Source organism: Engystomops pustulosus, chromosome 5 (genome assembly GCF_040894005.1).
Source record: "Engystomops pustulosus chromosome 5, aEngPut4.maternal, whole genome shotgun sequence".
NCBI classification, from domain to species: Eukaryota; Metazoa; Chordata; class Amphibia; order Anura; family Leptodactylidae; genus Engystomops; species Engystomops pustulosus.
In genome coordinates, this window is record NC_092415.1 from 139204915 (window position 1) to 139223631 (window position 18717).

The following is an 18717-nucleotide window of genomic DNA, read 5'->3' on the forward strand; positions in this document are numbered from 1 at the left end:
TAGACTGTGTGGCGTGGGCGCCATATTTAGTGTGCTCACCGTATTTGAAGCTGATAACATCCACCCTCATTATGGGTCACGCTCCTGATTGGCCGGGATCGCGATCGCGTCAAAAAGTGGGAGGAGTCACCTAATGGCTGGACTCCGTGAGAGGGGGCTGTCCTTCCCCATGACATCACATGAAGTCTGCCTATCACGCTCCCTTCCCTGCTGATGGGCGTTACTAGAGGTATGTCCTTACAGCAAAAGAGGGAAAGGGGGGCGTGCTGTATTCTATCACCATGGAGATTGTATTGCATTGTCCGGCTGTTCATTCACTAAGTGTGTTATGCCAAGCAATGCCTGTACAAGCTCCTTGTTTGAGCTGACCATGGATCATAACAGATATATAGATTGATATATAAAATTGATTTTTAGCTGATAATATACAGCAAAGTTACACAGAGAAGGCTATGCATAGAGGACAGTGGGTTATTCACTGGAGTGTCGACAGGTAAGTCCTCGAGCAGAGAAAAATATATACATGGCTCTTGTGTTATCCTTCAAAACACTGTGGAACAATTAGAGCCTATGGAACGTGCCACATATTTATGCAGAGTAATACAGTTCAGAGATTCTACAAGAAACACCCAAAGTTTTGCATCTCATTCAATCCCCTTGGCGCTACTGTGTCCAACAGGAAGATCCATCTAGTCTCCTGTTGCAGGACCATTTTGTCCCAGTTGCCCCCCCTTGGGGGTCTTTTAATCAATTGGATCCCATGGAAGCGAATTTTATCTGCATCACCACTATGGACCGTGTTCACATGGCGGGCCAGTGGTGTGTCCCTCTTGTGTGTTATATCTCCCAAGTGTGCTCCAATTCAATATCTTGCTTATGTTTACATTTGAACCAATGAAACATATGGATTTGATTTAAGTCTTTGTGGCTCTTTCTACCCAGTTCTGGTGACTGGCGAGCTGATATTGCACTTTACCTTTTGAGAATATTTTTACTTGATAAAGAATAAAAGTTATATTTTAATGTACACATCCTGCTAATAAGTAATTTCTGTATTGTGGATGAATTATTGGTTTGGTGATTGCATCCTGACTGGGACATTACCAGTTCAGATCTCACCTGTCTTCTATCTTACTATTTGGTTTGAACTGCAGGAGATTGTCTTGACCATGTCTACATGCCTAAATGCACTGAGTTGCCGCCATGTGATTGGCTGATTAGAAATTAAGTGTTAACGAGCAGTTGGAGTACCTAATAAAGTGGCCGATGAGTGTATATAGAAAGAGTCCTACTGCTACTTACACAAGCAGGTATGATTCCACAGCTCTCTAAGACCAGAACCTAACACTATGAGCAGCTCTATATAGTCAAAACTGTTGACAATTTCCATTAATAATGCTGAATCCTTCCAAACAAAACTATAAAACAATCTAATCTTGATTGTAGATAACTCAGCATTTTTGTGGTGACACAGACTCTTAATCTTTACCTGCAAATGGACGTAATATTGCTGCGTCCTGTGGCAAGAGGTGTGTGGAAAGGTCTCTCACTAACACCCGCAATTGGTGCTGGCTGTATTGGTTATGATTCTCGCCCCCAGTGCCCTGGCTCCAAGACTAAAATGGAGGCAGATGGTTATAGATCAGCAGTAAGATTCCTACATACTGCAATGTATACAGGCCGTCCCCTACTTAAGGACACCCGATTTACAGATGACCCCTAGTTACAGATGGACCCCTCTGCCCACTGTGACCTCTGGTGAAGATCTCGATGCTTTACTTTAGTCCCAGGCTTCAATGATTAGCTGTAAGGTGTCTGTAATGAAGTTTTATTGATAATCCTTCTTCACGTTACAGCAAACAAATTTTAAAATCTAATTGTCAATGGGACAAAAAATAACCCCAAGGAACCTATCTGATATGTAACCCCAGGACTGCCTGTAGTAATATTATAGTTAGTGCTATGAGTGATCACATTAACACTTTCCCTTCCAGTTGTTTCATTTGTCAAGTTATTGTCCAGGGCAATTTTTACAATTTTGATGTGTACAAATAAAACCAAAATCATAGCATTAAGAATTATGCTAAACCCCAACAAACCATATATTTACTGAAAGTAGACACTTGCCTCATTTTCAAAATTGCATTAACCCTTTAACGAATTGCACATATGTCGCTATAAGTAGTTATAACTTTGGAACACTTTAACATATCCAGGTTAGTGTTTTCACGTGACACATTAGGGGGGATTTACAAATGCACTTTAATCACAATTCTGGTGGTTTTGCGCCAAAACACTGTCTAAAATGCCTTTCACCACAGTTATCAAGATCTTTTTATTGGCACTTTCCCGATTAAGGGGTGTGGCCTTTAGATATGGGTGTGGCCTAGTGAGGAAGGGCGTAGCTTGCGGGAAATTGCCTGTGCACCCAAAATTTTGGTGCACAGTTGAGACCAACTAAAAGGAGGCCTAAAGTAAGAACCAACAGTCTTATACTGCACCAGAATTCATTATCATAGTGATAAATCTGGTACAGCTGTTTAATAACTAAAGACTGGGGGAACCTGAGGCACATTGTTAAATCTCTCTCATTGTACTTCATGTTAGTTAAAAATAAAAGGGGTGATAAGTTTTATGTTTCTTTCTGAAAAAAACGGAAATTCTGAAACATTTGATATTTTCAAAGTTTTAAATGTTCTGTTTTCCAGGCAGAAAGTTAGACCACCCAAATAGCTTGATATCTAACATTTCCCTAATGCCTGCTTTACGTTGGTAAAGTTTTTTTATGTGTCCTCTCATTTTTGTCGGATTTTTGGTGGCTTATAACTTTAGTTGCGATTTCATTTGTTTTCTTGAGAATCACCAAGACCCCATGAAGCGTTTTACATGGGTTAAATTTTAAATCAAAGTTTAAAATTTTAATAAAAATTTTATACCACCATAATGCAACTTTGTGAAGAACATAAATTATTTTTTTCAGCCTACCATGTATTCAAAAATATATATTTATTAACACATACACATCCAAGAATGATAAAATGCAAAAATTAACTTAAAATTCAAAGCTACAAATCCAAGCTACTTATAAAAAGAACATTTACAGTACTTCCCTGAAAATAGTAACATGTGAGGAGTTCCTACATACCCCACATGTGTATATTCAGCAAAATATGCAGAGAGAGACCCTTGAATCCATGGGGTGCGCCAAACAACTTTTGCAGACAATTGCACTGAAGTTCACAGATATATTATTGCCACTTTTAGATGGGAGTAATTTGTGTTTTTCTTGTTACATATAACTTTTTGGACAAGTAGTGGGTTGCGGTGTTAATATTGAATCACATTAGGTGATCAAATGTTAATCCTCTCACTCAATTTATGTAACAAAAACTTATCAAGCAATATATCAGTATCAGAGCGTGCTCTCAGATTGTTCTGGGTAGCAGAGGGTGAATAACATAAACATTAGTTAACATTATTTCCCAAAAATGGAGCAATAAAGAGGTCACTGGATAGAGGTATTGATAATAGTATACAGAGGTATATATTTAATTTATCATTGGTCTAGGACTAGGGGGATCTCCTTATCCTCCAAAAAGACGCATCAATGAACAGTGTTCTATAAATCGACCATTAGAAACCATTTTTTGTTTTGTCAAGTTTTTACTTCTTTTAAATATGTACACGTATTTACATCAATTCATTTTCATTAATCTTCTTATATGCAACAAAGTTTTTTCGGCTAGCAAGTACACAACCTTGTGAGTGTGTTCCCATATAGTAAATAGAAAAGTTCACCTCGTTTGGCGTTCAAGAAATTCTTCCACAACACTCACTTGTTCGGAGGCCCCAGGGCTGAGACTGACATATCTCTGACTGTTGGACAGAATAGTATCGTCCACCTGTTGTGACATTTCGAGGGACACGCCCCCTTCCTCAGACGTATACGATACACGTCTCCAAGGTATTTAAACCCTGTTGGCCGGAAGTTACAATGTTGTATATAATATAAACTTTACAAATGCATAAAATAGCTAAATGTATATATATATTTGTGACTAAGTATTAAATATTTAATCTACGGTCTAAATGATTTGCTCACTATCACTGCCTTCCACCTCTTCGATAATCATCCATCTGAGATCTGACACTTGATGGCCTCTTTCTAGAAAGAGGCCATCAAGTGTCAGATCTCAGATGGATGATTATCGAAGAAGTGGAAGGCAGTGATAGTGAGCAAATTAAAATACGATTGCTTCAAAGAGAGGTCTATTGGATCAATCGCTTGGAATCTTTAAGTCCTAAAGGTCTAAATGAAGATTGTAACTATAATGTATTTTTGTAATAACATATAAAAAGGTAGTGCAATATAATAATATTGAAAAGACGATGTTTACATATTTCATATTATGTCATCATCTAGACCGTAGATTAAATATTTAATACTTAGTCACAAATATATATATATACATTTAGCTATTTTATGCATTTGTAAAGTTTATATTATATACAACATTGTAACTTCCGGCCAACAGGGTTTAAATACCTTGGAGACGTGTATCGTATACGTCTGAGGAAGGGGGCGTGTCCCTCGAAACGTCACAACAGGTGGATGATACTATTCTGTCCAACAGTCAGAGATACGTCAGTCTAAGCCCTGGGGCCTCCGAACATATGAGTGTTGTGGAAGAATTTCTTGAACGGCAAAAGAGGTGAACTTTTCTATTTACTATATGGTAGCACACTCACAAGGTTGTGTACTTGCTAGCCGAAAAAACTTTGTTGCATATAAGAAGATTAATGAAAATGAAAATGAATTGATGTAAATACGTGTACATATTTAAAAGAAGTAAAAACTTAACAAAACAAAAAATGGTTTCTAATGGTTGATTTATAGGACACTGTTCATTGATGCAATAAAGCGGTCAGCCCATCCGCAATGACGCCAATATGTTTATTTTGTCAATGAGACTAGTAAGAACAGTTTACAGAAGAATACAAAACCTAAAAGTTTTTTTAAAGGAGGGGACCAAAAATTGAAAAACGAAAAAAATCATCAGTGGGAAGGGGTTAAAGTGGATTTATGTCTGCTTGTTGTGAGTGTTGTTAATAATATGTAGGAAGGTTATGGTGTAATAAAATTATTCCAATTTTTATGCTTTTCAAATATCCTAAACTAAAATTCACAACACTAAATTACAATCGTAGAAATTGTCAAAAGACTTTTTCTAATGTTATAAGGGTCACATTAAGAGCAGGATATAAAGGTTTGCATATCTTAAAAAAAAACTCCAGCTAAGTGTTGTATAATAAATTCAGTAAAAAAATAACCCTCATTTAGAATAATGATGTTTTTAATCCAGAATAGTTGAGCCAAAAATATTTGAGCTACTTTTGCTTTTTAATCTGAACATTCTTACAGAACACAAGAGGGTGAGAAGTGAAACGTGTGATTAACAGGGTTAAGATTTCACTGTAACATTTCTGCTATGGCTATATTAGTAGAAATACTATATTTACTCAAACAGCAGCTGTGAGCATGGAAGGAACGTGCAGGCCTTCATTTTAGGCCTTTGTTTCATTATACTAGGAGGACACTCCATTAACTTTGCATATGATAAACATTATCCATCTGAACATTAGATATTTCCAAATGGAAATTACAGGTAAGGTCATGTGTTGAATAAGAAGATCTATATTTAGTCTAAGACACCTCTTTGTGCTATAGTTTCCCTTGACTTTAAACAACTTTTTATGCCCCTCCTAAAAAAAACAATCAATTAAGGATATTAACAATGAAACATTTCATGGTAAAGAACTTTACTGACCTCCATGAAAGATCCCGCAATCCCAGCTTGGCATGAGCCATGTTCCTCTCCATATTTCTTCTTGTATTCTGGGAAGAATATGAATGACATTGTAGTTCTGAGCAGTCTGTACAGTTAACTTTGGCTGTGTGAGGCCTTACATTGTTACACACAGTATATCTTACCACATGTACCACCCAACCACAAAGCCTAAACCTCAGCCAGTTTGGGAAGTAACTGAGCCACAAGTATGTATGCCTGAAAACTACTGCATTCCACATAAGCGCTATGTCTCAGAGGCGCACAGTCTACTAATAGACACTGTGGGAAGCATTATCACATTAATGGCATAAGAATGTGAGAAGCTGTAGAACTGCAGAATCTTGGTAAAATATACATCTAAAGCTAATTCTAGCTAAAAAGTATAAGTTAAACAAATTGAAGATGGATTTAGCAGCGACAGACAGTAGATTTACATTTGTTATTATTCAGACCCTGGCAGAGGGCCTATTTGTACAGGAATGCTTTACACTTTTATAAGCTGGATTTGTGAACAAGCTTCTATTCTCTATACTCCTTTATTCAAAAAAGAATATTTAATTATAAAGGAATTATTAAGGAATTCATTATTTATAATAAAAATAAATCTTTATTTCTATAGTGCCATGATATAACGCCATAGGCGTGATGTAAAAAGTATACAAACAGCAAATAAATGTCAAGTGCAATAACATGTGAATTATATGTGTACGGTATATGGGTTACATATGGACAAACTTCCTTGTTTCATATCAAAAGACTATGAGGTTGAGGAAAGAAAAGAGATTTCATTTTGAAGACCATTAGTGCAGGATAAATGATTTCTAGAGCTTTCATATAGACTGATGCATCTAAATGGTAATAGACAACATATATAATCAGTGTTGTATATTTTTCACTACAATGGTAAACTAGAAAGACATCATCTCTTGCTTAAAGGGAACCTGTCATCAGGAGATACATTTTCACCTAATGAGAGGTTCGCGTACACTTTTTAATATCATTTCCCACTTTTCTTTTATAATTAACATTGATGGTTCCACTCACTTGTAAAAGGAGATGCAAATTTTCCTGGTTCCCTGCCAGCAAACTGCATTGAGTCAAGGGGGCATTGGAGTCCCTGCCGTCATCATCATCATCTACTCTGCTAGATCTTCCTCCTTTCTCCCTCCCTCATGTAGACGTGAGCGTGAACAGGCCCACACCTGAGACTAGATCCTCTCTGCTGGCAGGGAACCAGGTAAACTTTCATCAATGTTAATGATTAAAGCAGATTGGAAATTAGTATTAAAAGTTCTATGGGAACCTGTCATTAGGTGAAAATGTGTGTCCTGATTATAGTTTCACTTCAAAGTTGTCCCCATATTGAGAAAACTCCTTTTCAAATAACCTACAAGGGATATCTACATTAATCGATACCAGACAAGAGGACAGTTAATATCAGCATCACAGTATTCAGACTGTGGTAAAGCTACAGGGGGTCTAAGACAGGTTTGGTGAAATAGGATAAGGTATCATGCTTAACTTTTTTTTCCCTGCAGAATCACTTAAACATAGGGTTTTACCTGCAATATTTAAATACTAACACATACCTCTCAAGATTTACATTTGGTTACTATCAGCAAGCTGTGGTTCCACTGTATCAGCTGACCAGTTTTGCTTTGGGTCTGATATTAGGGCATAACTTTAACCCCTATATAAGGATCTGAAGTGCACTGTACTAGAATGTTATCTCTTGGCACTGTATAGATGAAACTAGACAAAGTTACAAAGCACCAGTATACCCTGCAGGATCTAGAACATTAGTAACCTTTATAACCAGACACCTACCTGTAAGGGAAGTTGACTTTTATAAAAGTGGAATGAAGGTGATTGCAATACTGGATAGAGGGAAATGCCAGTGGTCATGGACACATTCCCATTTAAAGTACTATAAAAAATTCCCAACCCCCAGACTTATCAATATACTATACAATAACAAGGGTTTCTTAAAGTTTATCATTATGTTGGCAAGTAGATTTTTTTTTCAATTAGCAACAAAATGCATGAATACTAAACGTTCGGATAGTTAAAGATACAGGAATTTTGCGAACAAAGTCTTTTACTATGACTCACAGTTTCCTAACTAACGGTAATATACGTCGGTCATTCATCTTCACAATGTAACCAGTGAGTACTCAAATTACTACCCGGTCACAAGTGTCATGAATGATCCTCCCATGGAAGGTTGCTTACAATTAAAAATTCTATAGATGTCAGTGTGTGGTCCATAAGATTATGCAATTGGAAATGACATGCACAGTAGTAAAACTAAAATAGTGTCTTGAACTGTTGCTTTTGGAATGGCAGAATATCTACCTATGAGAATTAATCTTTACCTCATGAACACTGTTTTTCTTTATTTCATACATTACACAAAGCCACTCACTGTTGTAAGTAATTTAATGGAGTGGAAATGCTTGTAAATCCAAGGCTTCCTATGGGCATTGGAGTTAATCAGGGATATGTTTCATTCTACACAGTCTGAGAGTCATCAAGCAACAGAATATATATAAAAAAAAAAGCAGAAGAATGATGTAATGTTATAAATATGAAAAAATCTCCTGAAGTTAATTACCGTAAATACTTGTGTATAAGCCGAGTTTTTCAGCACAAAAAATGTGCTGAAAAACGTCCCCTCGGCTTATACACGAGTCAATATACACGAGTCAAGAGTAAAAAATACTTAAAAAATAATAAACCTATATACTCACGCTCCGGTGGCTCCGATGTGCAGCGCTGCTCCCCCGATGTCCGCGACGCATGTCTTCAGGCGTCCGCCCGCTTGTCTTCAGGCTTCCTCACCCATCTTCTTTCTTCTGCTGGGCGTCGCCATGTCTTTCCCCCGGGCGGCGCCTAGTATGACGTCAGCAGCGGCGCGTCATACTAGGCGCCGACCGGGAGAAAGCAATGGCGGCACCCAGCCGAAGAAAGAAGACGGGCGCGGAAGCCTGAAGACAAGCGGCGCGGAAGCCTGAAGACAAGCGGCGCGGACATCAGGGAAGCAGCGCTGCACATCAGGGCCACCAGAGGGTGAGTATATAAGTTTATTTTTTTTTTAATGCTGGGGGCAAGCTGTATACTACTGGGGGCAAGCTGTATACCACTGGGGGCAGGCTGTATACCACTGGGGACAGGCTCTATACCACTGGGGACAGGCTGTATACCTCTGGGGGCAGGCTGTATACTACTGGGGGCAAGCTGTATGCTACTGGGGGCAGTGCTGTATACTACTGGGGGCAGGCTGTATACTACTGGGGGCAGGCTGTATACTACTGGGGGCAGTGCTGTATACTACTGGGGGCAGTGCTGTATACTACTGGGGGCAGGCTGTATACTACTGGGGGCAGGCTGTATACTACTGGGGGCAGGCTGTATACTACTGGGGGCAGGCTGTATACTACTGGGGGCAGGCTGGGCTGGCTGTATACTATAGGGGGCTGTTTGGCTATATACTGGGGGGGGTCTGTGACCAATGCATTTCCCACCCTCAGCTTATACTCGAGTCAATAGCTTTTCCCAATTTTTGGTGGTAAAATTAGGGGTCTCGGCTTATACTCGAGTCGGCTTATACTCGAGTATAAACAATATGTACAGTCTTGTCTGGAAGCTATAAACATGTGAATGTTTACATAATTCAGTAACAGATTTGTAACTTAACACTCTTTATAACTTTGGCAACCAATCACAGCTCAATTTAGTCATCTCTGTATAAAGAAAAGTGTGCTATGATTGGCTGCTATGTGAATAAGGCCAGTTTATGTTAGACAATATGACAAATGAAACTGTATATGTATATTAGTAACATAGAAAGTGTTCAGTTGTTAACATGTCTAACAGTTCACAATTATGTTAATGTATGTCAAAGAATATAGACGGAACCTGGCAGGGGATACCTTAACCCCTTAACGCTCTGCGCCGTAGCTCTACGGCGCAGAGGTATAGTGAATGTATGAAGAGGGCACACGGGCTGAGTCCTCTTCATACAAGGGTGGGGGTTGTTGCATATTGCAGCAAACCCCCACCGCTAATAACCGTGTTCAGTGCTTGCACCGATCGCGGCTATTAACCCTTTCGTTGCCGCCAGCAAAGTTGCCGGCGGCATTTAAAAGACGGCGGTGCGCGGGCGCCGCCATCTTTATTCCGATCGCCATGCCCCCGAACATCATCGGTTGCCATGGTAGCCTCTGGTCTTCGTTTGACCCGAGGCTATCTGGCATCTGCAGATTCGTTACAATGAGCCAGTCGCTCATTGTAATGAATGAGCTGCAAAAATGCCATATATTGCAATACAGAAGTATTGCAGTATATGGTAGGAGCGATCTGACCATCTAGGGTTAATGTACCCTAGATGGTCTAAGAAATAGTGGGAAAAAAAAAGAAAAAAAAAAGTTTAAAAAATAAAAAAATTTCATAAAATATTAAAAATTCAAATCACCCCCCTTTCGCTAGAACTGATATAAAACATAATAAACAGTAAAAATCACAGACACATTAGGTATCGCCGCGTCCCAAAATGCCCGATCTATCAAAATATAAAAACGGTAATGGCCGGCGGTAACCTCCGAGACGGGAAATGGCGCCCAAATGTCCGAAATGCGACTTTTACGCCTTTTTACATCAAATAAAAAATGGAATAAAAAATGATCAAAATGTCGAACAGACCTAAAAATGGTAGCAATGTAAAGGTCGGCTCATTTCGCAAAAAATGACACTTCACACAGCTCCGTGCGCCAAAGTATGAAAAAGTTATTAGCTTCAGAAGATGGCAAAATTTTTTTTTCTTTTTTGTACACATTCGCTTAATTTTTGAAAATGTATTAAAACACAATAAAACCTATATAAATTTGGTATCACCGCGATCGCACCGAACCAAAAAATAAAGCTCAGGTGTTATTTTGAGTGCACAGTCAAAGTCGTAAAAACTGAGCCCACAAGAAAGTGACGCACGTGCGGTTTTTTTTACATTTTTCCACATTTGGAATTTTTTTTTCAGCTTCACAGTACATGGCATGTTAAAATAAATAACATTACGGGAAAGTAAAATTTGTTAAGCACAAAATAAGCCCTCACACAGGTCTGTACACGTAAAAAGTTATGGATTTTTGAAGGTGGAGAGCAAGAAATGAGCGAAAAAACCCTGCGTCCTTAAAGGAAACCTACCACTTACAAGTGGTAGATTTAGACACATATACATGGCACCAGCTCAGGGTGAGCTGGTGCCAGATCATATTTTTGTTAGGGGAACAAAGCCCCTATCACCGTTTTATAAGTTATATTAACTTATAACTCGGCGCACCGCACTTGGGCACGGCGCACCATGCGCGTGCCCGTGCGTGCGCCGGATTCTAACGTGCTGGAGAGGCAGTGACGTCACCGATCCCCCGGCACACGCGCGCCTGCGCAACTTAGCACGGGGAAACAGGCCGTGCTAAGTTGCACAGGCGGGCGTGTGCCGGAGAGCTCGGTGACGTCACCGGCTCTCCAGCACGTTAGAATCCGGCCCAAGTGCGGTGCGCCGAGTTATAAGTTAATATAACTTATAAAACGGCGATAGGGGCTTTGTTCCCCTAACAAAAATATGCTCTGGCATCAGCTCACCCTGAGCTGGTGCCATGTATATGTGTCTAAACCTACCACTTTTAAGTGGTAGGTTTCCTTTAAGGGGTTAAAGGTTGTAACAGATATTTTAAAACAGATTAATTATATTTATTATGGATCCGATTAAAAGAGAAGCAGTGGCCCAAATTTACCACACTAAGGCCACTACAATTTCTTAACAGACTAGGTACAAAATCGATTTATTTTTCTGACATACTGGACATTTTCCTTTTTGGACAAGAATGTGGCAGTGACAATTTTTATATGTTATTTTAGGAACTGAAAGAGTTCGTCCGTGGTGGTGGGGGCAACACATTGCATTTATTATGTAAATAGTAAAATCTACATGGAATATCTGCAACTACATTGAAATTCTGCAGTTTATGCTCCTGAACTGCAGAATTTTAATGTAGTTGCAGATATTCCATGCAGATTCCTGTTAAACCTCATCTACATGGTTGCTACTATAAATGGTCAAGATTTTCCATCATCAACTCTAGGCCGGAAAACATACAAGTTTCAAGTAAACCTATTCATAACATAGCTTTGTGCATGGCAATTCTGTGCCACATTAGTGATCAAATGTTAAAAATCTCTTTAAATTTAGCACTTACCCTCATAACAAGGCAATAGTTTCTTCCCATTGGCCTGTAGATTTGGTGGGAGAATGATGCATGAACCATACGGAAGTATCAGCTCACTTTCATAGTAGATATTCTTCCAGCGATGAGCACATGCCTGAATAAAATTACACAGATATTGTTTATAAAGAAAAGAAGTTAATCCCAGGTAAAAAGAAACATAATTTAATACACATTGCCAGTAGGAAATTTAGACATCTGAAGCGATCAGCTGTCATGTTAGATTACAGTACTGTGATCATCTATCCATTACCAAGCACTATTATTGTGAGACTCACACAATCAATACATGTTACAAGGACTTCATATCTATGTAATTCAATGCCGAAAACTCTGGGGGACTTGACTTATCTCATAAATTGTTTATCCCCAGGTTTCACTGACATCAACTCTGCATAACATGAGCCTATGGAAACCCTCAAGTTTTTTTTACGATAATTCTTAAAGGGGTTATGCCACGAAACAATTGACTACAAAAAGCTGTCAAAGAGGTTAAAATATTTAAAAAATCTATTTGTAATGGTTACCTGGAAGTAAAAGTACCTTTCTATTTGTTATTATGATGCGTGTTCAGCCTCTACTCTGTTCCACACAGAAGCAGATGTGGGAGGGGCCTAGCCAGGCACATGCACAGCACTGACAGCTGCAGTTATTGCACAACTCAGTGCTACAGAGCGCTCAGCCTTCAGAGTCTCCTTCCACCTGCTGTGCTCAAATAGTCCCTGCATTTACTGATCCAATAGAAATGTGTCATACGCTCCATGTTAAAAGTGCACCAAAAAAAGTTGGTGCAGTCTGTCAAAGCAGTGCAGGGGGCACCAGATTCATGAAGAACGTGCGCCAGAAATCCTGAATCTGGCGCCCCCTGCACACTACACAGGACACTGCACATAGTACACATGTACTATGTATTCTCACAGCATCATGGTCGGTCAGGTTGACATGCATGGCGGAAGTCTAGGTGGAGGCAAACCCCACGTGTATTGTCACTCCAAAGTGACACTTACCCCTGAGGAAGTCACTTTGAAGTGAGGATACGCATGGAGTTTGCTGTCCCTGAATTTTTCTAGACCTCCGACATATTTACACTTTACTGTCCGCCTGACCGACCATGATGCTGTGAGAATACATTGTTTTGCTCTTCTTGTATGCATTGATTGTACAAAATTAGGTGCAATAGTTGTTTTTATGACTTTTACTAATAAACTTTTGTATTTTTGCATGTTGATTGAATCTCTTTCTGTGTATTTTGTAAGGAATTGCAACCAAATCACTAGATAGATAGAGATATAGATAGAGAGATAGATAGATAGATAGATAGATATGTGATAAATAGATAGGAGATAGATAGATAGATAGATAGATATGTGATAGATAGATAGATAGATAGATAGATAGATAGATAGATAGATAGATATGTGATAGATAGGAGATAGATAGATAGATAGATAGATAGATAGATAGATAGATAGATAGATAGATATGTGATAGATAGATAGATAGATAGATAGATAGATAGATAGATAGATATGTGATAGATAGATGGATATGTGATAGATAGATGGATATGTGATAGATAGATAGATAGGAGATAGAGAGATAGGAGATAGAGAGATAGGAGATAGAGAGATAGATAGGAGATAGATAGATAGATAGATAGATAGATAGATAGATGACAGCTTCTCACATGTTGCTGATGTTTAGCGACTTCCCTGCTAGTCAGGGACAGGGGCCCCTTTGCAGGAGAGCAGGGTAACATGGAGGGACAGTGAATGGTGGAGAGTACAGGAGGAGGACTGCATCAGGAGAGATCAGAGCTCAGCCTGTTACTTGTGTTATCTCTGCAGCCTCCTGTGTGACCTGACTAATGGTGGAGGGAGGAGAGGGCTGCTACATTGCTATGATCCATGTTGGGAGAGGACTCCTCTGAGCAGACATGTCTGGCTGCAGTTACCTTGTATCTGCTGCTGTAGGCTCCTGTGTAGCTGGTGAGCAGTGGCCATCACAGCACAATCTCTGCCCCTCCTCCTCTCTCACCTCCTATTGGCTGCAGTGTGTCAGGTGATCTCTCAGTGTGCAGAGGAGCTGTGAGCCCGTGGAGTGATCTGTAGTGGAGAACAGCTGACTGACTCCCTGTGCGCAGACTCGGCCAGATCAGCTGTTGCTCAGGACGGGACACAGCTACCACCGGGGGGCGCCAGCAACCAGAACAAAAGGAGTTATCTCAGTAAGCCTGCAGATTTTGTAATAAGTGTAAATGGTGAAAGTACTTTTAACAATGCATTGGACCCAATTACAGCAATGTGCAATGGTGACACAACCCCTTTAACTAGTTTTAGCCTATACAAGCGTGACTGCACAATTCCAGGAAAACCTGTGCAAAAGAGAGAATCCTTCTAAGATGTGTCTATTTGCTCCTGGGTCTACACAACCTTTCCACACAATCAACTCCAAGTTGTCTGAACTTGAAATATGTGGTAATTCCTATACAGTGGGTATGGAAAGTATTCAGACCCCCTTTAAATCTATCACTCTTTGTTTCCTTGCAGCCAATCGGTAAGATCAAAAAGTTCTTTTTTTGCTTATTAATGTACATTCTGCACCCCATCTTCACAGAAAAAAACTGAAATGTAGATATTTTGCCAGCCCCTTTGCTCAGTATTGAGTAGAAGCATCTTTGAGCAACAAGTTTTTACACCTGGATTTGGGGATCCTCTGTCTTTCTTCCTTGTAGATCCTCTCCAGTTTCCTGAGATTGGATGGTGAACATTTGTGAACAGACATTTTCAAGTCTCTCCAGAGATGCTCAATTGGGTTTAGGTAAAGGCTCTGGCTGGGCCAATCAAGAATGGTCACAGAGTTGTTCAGAACCACTATAATATTTTAGCTGTGTGCTTAGGGTCATTATCTTGTTGGAAGGTGAACCTTTGGCTCAGTCTGAGGTCCAGAGCACTCCGGAAGAGGTTTTCATCCAGGATATCTCTGTACTTAGCCACATTCATCTTTCCATCCTTCAATTTCAACTAAGGGTCCTGTCCCTGCAGCTGAAAAACAACCCCATAGCTTTATGCTGCCTCCACCATGTGTCACTGTTGGGATTGTATTTGGCAGGTGATGAGCAGTGTCTGGTTTTCTCCACACATACCACTTGTAATTAACATCAAAAAGTTCAATCTTCATCTCATCAGACCAGAGAATCTTATTTCTCATAGTCTGGGAGTCTTGCATGTGTTTTTTTTTTCAAACTGTATGCAAACTTTCATATGTCTCACACTGAGTAGCGGCTTCTGTCGGCACGCTCTGAAATAAAGTCCTGACTGGTGTAGGGCTGCAGTCATAGTTGACTTTATGGAACTTTCTCCCATCTCCCTACTGCATCTTTGGAGCACAGCCACAGTGATCTTGGGTTCTTCTTTACCTCTCTCGGCAAGTTTCTTCTCCCACTATTGCTTAGTTTGGCTGGACGGCCAGGTCTAGGAAAAGTTGTGGTTGTCCAAAACTCCTTCCATTTAAAAATTATAGAGGCTACTGTGCTTTTAGGAACCTTGAGTGCTGCAGGAATTCTTTTATAACCTTGGCCAAATCTGTGCCTTGTCACAATTCTAAATGGTGAAATAAAATATAACTTTTACGTCAGATAATTAAAATATATTCATAAAATAGAGCAGAAGTGGAAATATAAACAAGACACAATTGGGAATATAACTGTTTAAAATGACCAACTACTGATCAAAAAAAGATATGATTCTAAATAAGGAAACTCACCATAGAGGTGGATGTAGTGGTTAGTGCATGGGAAGTGCTCCTCACTTGTCTCCTCTGATGTAGACACCCACAGGCATAGATTTATTCGTGGCCATGTATGATTAGTAAATAGTCAGACATATGAGAACAGGGAGAATGGTGTTGTGTGGACAATGTTGGTGGATGTAAAGTCAAACTGTCAGGATGAAAAAGGGGTGGTGAGTCAGCAGAGTACAACACTGTCCCCAATACACCCTATTCAAACAGCGTCCAGTACACAATATATAGCCTAAGTTTGGAGACGCAGCCCTAATGGACTGCCACCCTGAATGGCCTTATTGTAGACCTACATGTCAGGAAAAAACTTTTTTTTAGGCTCATCATCAGGGGATAAATGTCAGAACCACCTTACTTATACTAGCAAGGATATAACAATGTCCTGCTTCCGAAATCAAAATATGTATGTAATTCTCACCTTCCAAACATTACTTCCTTGTGTGACCAGTGGGTCTAAGAAAAAGGTGAAACATGGCATGTCAGGACCTGCTCCACCTATTTTTTTGAATATACATAACTTTTTCCTGACCCGTAGGTCTACAATAAGGCCAGTTTGGGGGGGCAGTCAATTAGGGCTGCGACTCCGAACTTAGGCTATATAGGGTGTACTAGCCGCTGTCTGAATAGGGTGTATTAGGGACAGTGTTGTACTCTGCTGACTCACCACCTCTTTTTCATCCTGGCAGTTTGACTTTACATCAGCAAACATTGTCCACACACACCGTTCTCCCTGTTCTCTTATGTCTGACTATTTTCTGATCGTACATGGCCGCGAATACATCTGTGGCTGTGGGTGTCTACATCAGAGAAGACGATTGAGGAGACGGTGCACTTCCCATGCATTAACCACTACATTAACCTCTATGGTGAGTTTCCTTATTCAGAACCATAGTTTTTTTAATCAGTAGTTGGTCAATCCCGATACGGGTCTTGTATTTTAAACAGCTATATTCTAGTTTAGTTTATATTTCCACTTCTGCACTATGTTATGAATATATTTTAATTATCTGAAGTAAAAGTTTAATTTTATTTCACTATTTATACCAATCTCTCTGTTATGACATCATTCCCTATCGCTACTTGATACCACTTATATTTACTAGTCACAATTCTGTCTCTGAGCTCCTTAGGCAGTTCCTTAGACTTCATGATTCTCATGCACTCTGACATGCACTGTGAGCAGTGAGGTCTTATATAGACAGGTGTATTCCTTCCCTATTCAAGTCCAATCAGTTTAATTAAACACAGCTGTCCTCCAATGAACGAGTATAACCATCTCAAGGAGGATCAAAAGGAAATGAAAAGAATGTGATTTAAATAGGAAAGAGTCTGAATACTTAAAGGGCACCTACCACCACGAATCTACCTATAAAGGTAGATCGGGTGGTAGGTGGATTTATGGGACGTGAGGATAGCCCTTTTTAGAGCTAATCCTCACGTCCCCGCTAGCGTAGCATAAACTTTATTGCCTTGATATGTAAATTTTATTAAGCGGCTACTGGGGCGTGGAGTAGCCGGACACGAGGTTACACGGCGCGGCTACTCCACGCCCCAGTAGCCGCTTTCCCCGCCTACCCTGTGATCTTCGGCGCGCAGCTCCTGGCAGCTGCGCGCCCTCGTCCGAGAAGCCGGAGTTCTGCGCATGCGCAGTAACTCCGGCCTCGTTCCCGAGATTGCGCATCCTCGGGCTCCGAGCGCAGGCCCGAGGATGCGCGATCTCGGGAACGAGGCCGGAGTTACTGCGCATGCGCAGAACTCCGGCTTCTCGGACGAGGGCGCGCAGCTGCCAGGAGCTGCGCGCCAAAGATCACAGGGTAGGCGGGGAAAGCGGCTACTGGGGCGTGGAGTAGCCGCGCCGTGTAGCCTCGTGTCCGGCTACTCCACGCCCCAGTAGCCGCTTAATAAAATTTACATATCAAGGCAATAAAGTTTATGCTACGCTAGCGGGGATGTGAGGATTAGCTCTAAAAAGGGCTATCCTCACGTCCCATACATCCACCTACCACCCGATCTACCTTTATAGGTAGATTCGTGGTGGTAGGTTCCCTTTAAGACCATGTGATATTTAAGCTTTTCTTGTTTAATAAATTAGAAAAAATATCTACATTTCTGTTTTTGCTGTCAAGATGGGGTGCAGAGTGTACATTGATAAGTAAAAACATTTTTTGTAAAAAGAAATAATTTGTATACTTTGTGCCCATTTAAGTAATATGCAATAATGCAGCAGCTTCCAGAAGAAGAACCACCCCATTACTATTGAATAAGTAGACCCTGAATGGCAAATAAATATGCAATGCTACAGATGTGTCCTTCTTTACCCCTTCTCTTGGCTACATACTTCCGGATAGGTTTATCAGAAGATGAGCAGTCTGTTGTGTAGTGGTAATCAGCCCGTAGGGGTTTTTTTTTACCATGTTTTGATATGACATTGAATGTGACTGAACCTGAACCAAACTGATCTAAAAAAAATGTGGATAAATGGGTGTATATGTTATTTTTCTTCCGATACACTAACACTTCTACCTAAAAGTATTAACATCCACTGCAGCTTTTACATTTTATTTATGAACCAGGAGTTTCTATATAAACCATGGACAGGGCCGGTTCTAGACAAAGTGGGGCCCTGGGCAAAACTAAAAGTGGGGCCCCAAAATAAAACTATTCTATGACCAGTCACAGTCAGCAAGAGGCTCCCTTTAGTATGGTAAAACAAACTGTAATTTTGGAGAATTTTATAGGCGATAGATCATAGGGAGATTGATGGGCAGCATGGTTGCTCAGTCGTTAGC

General features: G+C 40.1%; 1 protein-coding gene across 2 annotated transcripts in view; it reads right to left on the reverse strand.

Moving 5' to 3' along the window:
• Positions 1 to 18717, reverse strand: part of ITGA9 (integrin subunit alpha 9) — a 262270-nt gene that overhangs the window by 185221 nt on the left and 58332 nt on the right. For both annotated transcript variants that reach the window (XM_072153171.1, XM_072153172.1), the window contains 2 exons: positions 12101 to 12224; positions 5829 to 5896 (listed from right to left, as the gene is read on the reverse strand). In XM_072153171.1, coding sequence (XP_072009272.1) covers positions 5829 to 5896; positions 12101 to 12224 — 192 coding nt within the window. The remainder of the gene's footprint in view (positions 1 to 5828; positions 5897 to 12100; positions 12225 to 18717) is intronic.